General features: G+C 40.8%; 1 protein-coding gene across 1 annotated transcript; it reads right to left on the reverse strand.

The window, feature by feature from the left end:
* Nucleotides 1-157: 157 nt before the first annotated feature.
* On the reverse strand, nt 158-6,010 carry pgm2 (phosphoglucomutase 2). The gene is made up of 13 exons (XM_088373737.1): nt 5,819-6,010; nt 4,610-4,777; nt 4,166-4,357; nt 3,983-4,066; nt 3,719-3,912; nt 3,385-3,574; nt 3,213-3,310; nt 2,834-3,014; nt 2,651-2,744; nt 1,793-1,922; nt 1,352-1,544; nt 686-819; nt 158-608 (listed from the first exon to the last, which is right to left on the reverse strand). Exons 1-13 carry the CDS (start codon nt 5,891-5,893, stop codon nt 506-508), a joined length of 1,836 nt encoding a protein of 611 aa, XP_088229863.1. The 5' UTR covers nt 5,894-6,010; the 3' UTR covers nt 158-505.
* Nucleotides 6,011-6,657: the final 647 nt, after the last annotated feature.

A 6,657-nucleotide genomic window follows, 5' to 3' on the forward strand; every position in this document is an offset into this window, starting at 1 on the left:
AAAATTCCCAAACATTACGAATCCCCCCACTAGACTCGTGTTTCCCAACTTTTGAGCCAAGGCACATATTTACTGCTCTAAAGAAAGTTAAGGTGAATTATCTGCATGTGAACTAATTATGTGATAAGTTAATTGTGTTAAAGAAAGCTCAAATAAACCAGGAATTAAAATGTTTATTACCATATACCTCGCAGAAAATAGGAATGATTATCTGTTTATGTGAAAGGAGCCCGAGCAACTTCACAATACATCGTAATAGCTCAAAATGTACTTTGTCCATCAAGACAGTTTGACAATGAACCAAAAAACTCTCCAACCCATTTGCAATAAGAAAATAAAGACTCAAATGGCAGTGTGTTAAAAAATAACTTCCTTAATTATGTTTTAAGAAAACATTGCTTTGGATCTGATTTAATGCTGTTGCATGCTACTGGTCCCCTGCTCTGTATGATGCACATTTGTAATTAAGACAGACAAAGCATTATGTAGTTTAACAATATCACTTCTATTTTGGCTTTGGTTGCAGTTTGTTCTTCTGTGGCTCAAAGAAGTTTTCAATGATGGCATCAACCAGCTGGTCCAGTTCCTTCTTCAGGTGCTCCGAATCACTGTCAACAGAAAGTGCCGTTATATCAGAATGAGTAAATTTTTCTGATATTAATTTATCGCAATTATGCTTTTGTACCTGTTACCGGGGGCTGCATACAACTCAGTGTAATATTTGATTTTGGGTTCGGTGCCGCTGGTTCTCATGGTGGCCACGCCCCCATTGGAGAAGGTAAATGTGATCATCTGACTGGAACGGGAGGTGGGAAGAATCTGGGGACCAGAAAAATGTGGCAGTGGATAGACAGTGAAGTAGAAAAAACAGGAAGGCATTTAGTCAACTGCAGATAGTAGAGTGGGGGTGTCTATATTTTACATTTGCTTTTCTGCGACCCTTCAACCTACTGATAACACTGACATTAGGATCAGTGGTAACCTCTTCTCATCCAATTTGAACACTCACAAAAATTAACCAGTGTATCAAGTGGTTGCCATATAGAGAACAAAATAAATGCGTGTATAAAATAAAACAGCCCTAGATTCGGCAATGAGTAAGTAAATTTGTAAAGACCATTGAGATGAGACCAATTTTGTTTATGGACATAACCTTACCTTTTTTAAATTTTTGGTGTTGTGCCATTCCATTTTTCCAAAGTAAACATTTGCCTTGGCTTTCTAAAAGTTGGGAAACACTTGTGTGTGCAATTCCGTAGCCAGTCTGACAGTTTGTCTATCTGCTTACATCATGTTGATACTTTAATATCCATGTGTTTTTGAAAAGAAAAAAAAAAATTTGGGTACGTACAGCCTTGTTATCAGGCTGGCTGTTGTCGTAGCCAGTGGTCAGGTCGCGGACGGAAGTGATGGAGAAGCGACCACATTTGCTTGGGTAGGAGTCCTTGCCGCCGTCATAGTTGCGCAGGCGCTCAAACAAGCTACGGATCACATTCTGGTCATGGCAGATGAAGTAGGAGTCCTTGCTGTAGTGGTAGCCATACCTGAGAAAGAGAGAGAGAGAGAGAGAGAAAGAGGAAACTTTCATTTTTTTAAACTTATGTTGTCGATTTGAACTGTTAATTTATCCACTTCCGGAGGTAGTGCACGTTGCAAAAATCAATTGCCAACTGCCTTCCACAGTTTAGGTTCCATTTTTCAATGAATGGAAATTGATTAGTTTCCTTGTTAAGCTACTCTGGCAGCAGTGCATAGTGGAGGTAATATTCATTGTGTAACTGCGTAATCTTACTCTTCATAGATGGCTGTGAGTTGCTGAGAGAGACTCTTCCGTTCAGCAGCCAAGTAGGAGACCATCTCTCCTGCGATTGCAGCGGCACTCACTCCATCTTTGTCCAACACTGAGGGACTGCACATATACCCTGCAACAAACACGCAGGCATACACAATGTGTCACGCGATGCAATTTGATGACTCTTGCTGCTTTGACATCCAACACGATACACAGTGTATAGAACAATGTGCTGGCACAGACGTATTGTTTGATCAACAGATGATCCATCCATTGTCTATTCAGGGTCGCTGGGAAACTAAACCTAATCGTTGTAAAAGAGAATTTTTTTTTTTTTACACTCGTCAATGGTTGAACACGTTTTGTGATGGGTTTAACATGATTGACTGTTAAAAAAACAACTTTTTTATGCTCATCTTCCCTTCATTACGTGTGAAGGGAAAACCATTGGCGTTCAAAGGAGGTCTTCGAATTCTTACGAATTTTAAATCATTTGTAGTGAATCTAAATCACATGGAAACTTATGAGGCCACAAATAAAACCAGCTTGTGACATAAATTGGAATGAATGTAATTGAACAACACAAAGACAGACTCAGGATATGTCCTCTATTATATCGTTACCCTAATAGGATAACTGCCAAAGTCATTTTTAGCCTGCTATCACCATATCAACATAAAGTACCTATGTGATTGCTAAAAACGGTGCTTTTTCTTTGTGTCTGCATACTGTAGATTCTCAGTCATGGTAATCCGAAGGGTTTAATCAAAGCAAGTGCACTCTTCCTGTTTGTTCAGTTTGTTTTTCCTCATTTGGCAATTATGCTATTAGGCTAATGGTGTGCGTGTTTGTGTTTACCGATGGCCTCCTCAAAGGCAAACAGAACGGTCTTGCCTCGATCCAAAAGTTCTCGTGCTCTGTTTCCCATCCATTTGAACCCTGTCAGCGTTTCCTATTCGGAAAGTCGCCACAATTTACTCAGTATTTTTGCGTTTAAGGACATACCCGGAAGGCACTTTAAAGCGGCGGCGGATCTGTTACCTCAAAGTGGAAGCCTTCCTTGAGCGCAATGGCACGTAGAATCTTGGATGAAACAGTGCTGGCCAACATGTAGACGTTTTTCACAGCGCCACTATCGGGGCTTTGCGCTTTCCAGCAGTGGAGCATCCACCAGCCAAGTAATGCTCCCAGCTCATTGCCGCTAAACACTCGCCAGCGTCCACTTGCAACCAGGAAGAAGACAGTATGGCCATGAGGAAAGAAATATTATCATTATGATATTGCGTAAGTGAAGATGAACCATGGGCTATGTTACGTTGTAATCAGTCCATTTTCCACACCATCAGGGGGATCAGGTGCTTCTCCCAGCTGACTCATACGCTCAATATAAACTGTATTTAAACATAGAATATAAATGTACCTCTCCTGCCTCTCGGCGGCAGCCAGCCGATCAGCATCCGGGTCATTGGCCAACACCACGGTGGCCCCTTCCGTCTCAGCCAAAGCAAAGGAGAGGGTCTGCAAAACACATCCACTAACTCACCACACCTACAAAACACGATTGTCCGCATGCGTGCATGTTCTGAACGCACCAAAACTCCCTCTCCCTCTTCAGGATTGGGGTTTATGACAGTGGGGAACTCAGGGTCCGGGTCTTTTTGTTCCGCCACAGCGTATGGCGCGTGAAGGTCAAAGGCCTCGAAAGCCGACTGCACAAACGTGTGGCCAACACCGTGCACGGACGTATGGACGATTTTCACCTCGGAACTCTTGTTTAATTCCCTGGAAGAAGAAAGAACCGCACCAGCAGATTTGACTGTTAATGTAGCGTAGCATAGTAGTATTTTGAAATGCAACCAATGCAGACAACTTTTTGCTTTCAGTTTTTAGAAATATAGTCCTCTTCTTTGTTATTTATGTGGTTACCTGTGGTGGCAGTGTTTCTGAATGGCTTTGAAGTAGCTAGTGTGGATGTCCTTATAAGGGTCTTTGAGCAGGGGGCTCTTCAAGGCTCCCTCTGTATTCCAGGACTCTGACCAAGGCTCCAGATTCTCCGCTATTGCCTTGGAGATGCCTTTGTCGTGAGGGGACACAATCTGGGCACCATTGTCCCAGTATACCTAAATAAGAGCAGAAGATAGGAAATTAAGCAAATTTGCAAAATAAAATAAGAATAAAATATAGCGTTACCTTGTAACCGTTGTCTTGTTTGGGGTTGTGTGAGGCCGTCACCATGATGCCAGCACACAGACCGAGGTGTAAAACTGTGAAAGGCTGAAAACGAGGACGCCAAGAAAGATCAACCTGGGGTTCTTAAACTGGATTAAGCATCTGATCAGATGCAGAGAGAAGTTAAAGCAAACAGCGTGTTACCACAAAGGGAGTAGGGGTGATGTCAGAGAAGAGGTGCACAGGAACCCCTTGGCTGATGAACACAGCAGCAGCAAGTCGGGCGAATTGTTTGCTGCTGCCCCCGCTGGGAGGGTGAGCTCGGGCATCGTAGCCGATCACCACTCCTCGCTCCTTGAGGTTGCCAAAACGTTCTTCTAGGTAGCGACAGAAACCCTGTCGAGTAAGAACAAAGGGAACGAGCTGAATCCGAGTGGGTAGTATGACTTTAAAGTATTTATCAGTAAGGCATCTTGAAATCAAAATCATCTCTTTCGCTGTGCCTAATTAATCAGTTCCTTGCAAAACACCGGACCTCATATACAAACCCTCTAACGAGCATTCACATGGAATTTGTTCTTGAGATGGATAGTAAAAAACAAACATCACGTGTTTGTGTGTGCATTAGGTATTTATCTATTAACCAACCTGTGTGGTCTGGATGACAGTGAGGTCATTCATACAGGCTATGCCGGGTCCCATAGCAGCCCTCAAACCTGCCGTACCAAACTCCATCCTGGATGAGAAACATTTCTTGAGGGCTTCTATGGCGCCGTCTTTCAAAAGTTTCTCCACCGCTGATTTGGTGTTTGGATTCTGGGGTGTGAAAACACATATAAGAATCAACCATTATTAGCACATGTATTTAATTTCACAACAATACTTGAGCATATTTACAATTTCATATGTATATGAAATAGGAGATTTTGTATGGCATATATTTGTATGATTTTATTGATAGGTCCTCAGTCTATTTTAAGTAGAGCTCCACTTTTACTCTTTCACAATTTATTATTTTAAAAGCTGATATGTTTATGCAGCAACATTCGTGCACTTTTTCTGCACTTTCAATTTGAAATGTCCAGTACTTTAATTAAGGGATGTTATTTTTTTCCATTTCCCTTCTTTTGGTCCCTCTACCCTAATCTATTAATTGAAAAAATAATCGATTATCAAAATAACTGTTAGTTGCAGACTTGCAGACTGACAACCGACCTTTAGTCTGAGAAGTCTGTATCCATTTTCCAATGTGACCTGATTAGTGGCATCCCTTGTCAATTAAAGGAAATGAATGACTGCATTTGTTGGACACGTTACATGTATTACACACAGTGTATAAACCATCCCATGAAAATTCCTCTTCTGCAAGAGGGCAATTTTTTTCATGAATGGCGCTGAAAGAAAGATTTGTAAGAAAACCTGAACGTTGATCAATTACTAGGATACTAAAATATTAAAACTAAAATAATCTAATAATGAATTTAAAAAAGTGGTTCAATGACATGCATCTTATACTTCTAAAATAAATTTCTTTAAAACAAAGTAATTGCGCATGTCTTTGTGAAGGCAAACTTCCTCATACAGACATTTATTGTTCTGTCATTGTAATGATCATAATTAATGGCTGAACCTGATAAAGTGCCCGGGGCAGAGTACACTCTTTACCTTTGTAGGGGTTCAAAGAGTCAATTTTGTTACCTATTCACGTTCTTCCAACGTGGGGTATCTCGTTAAAAAAAAAGAGCGTCTCAATAATGTGTCAAATACAGCTGACTTTATACCAGTGTAAGAAATGTGGGAGAAAATCCCAACTTTCACTGATTGCTAGCAGGCTAACATCTTAGCTGTCATCTTTACCTTGTCATATTGCAGCCATTGTGTGACAGCCTGGTCCAGTTGAGTGTCCCCGGTTTTGGAAAAGCCGTTGTCCATGTTGCTGCTGTGGCCGATGATTGAGGATGTTTCGAAGTGCAATTGCGATCCGACGCGAAAGAGCCCACTGTGTCGTCCCACTTACGCTGGCGAAGCTAGTAGGGTGGTACTTGCTGCATTCACGTTGCGTGGGAAAACCCGGTGTTTACTGGTTTTAGATCGGCGAGAAACACCATATGAACGAGATTTGACTCCTTTTTAAAATGCCAGAATTAATTTGATACATGGCAATTCACTGCCTTTAATGTTACATTAATTTTATTGTACTTTCACAGTTTTTACGTTGCGTTTACGAAAGTCAGGGTAATCATTGAAACAATCTTTGCCGAGTTTAATGAATGAACACGTCACGTTTCTCGTGTGTTGCCTTCATTTGCTTGAATAAAAATAGTAATATAGACGATCGCAGTTTCATGTCAAGTTCTCCGAAATAATAGTGATTGGGAAAAATATTAGCGGCAGAATAGATTTGATTCGAGTATAGTTGATAAGAGTTTTGTTAGGGGAGTTTCTAAGTTGTCTATCGTCATCCTAACAGCATAATTGCAGCATTTGTGTTCAAATATGCATTGCTTCTCAAACAGCAATTTAATTTTTATGCTAACCATTGGCATGTAAATGCATTTTTTGTTAAGTTAAACAGACTTTCTTATAGGAAAGGTAATATAAGAGACAAAGCAAAAAAAATAAAATAAAAATAATAATCACCCGAATCCTCTTGATATACTTGTTTGTCCAGTACCTGGTAGTTACAATTGTTTGCA

Source organism: Syngnathus floridae, chromosome 4 (genome assembly GCF_059516105.1).
Source record: "Syngnathus floridae isolate MCC-2025c chromosome 4, RoL_Sflo_1.0, whole genome shotgun sequence".
NCBI lineage: Eukaryota > Metazoa > Chordata > Actinopteri > Syngnathiformes > Syngnathidae > Syngnathus > Syngnathus floridae.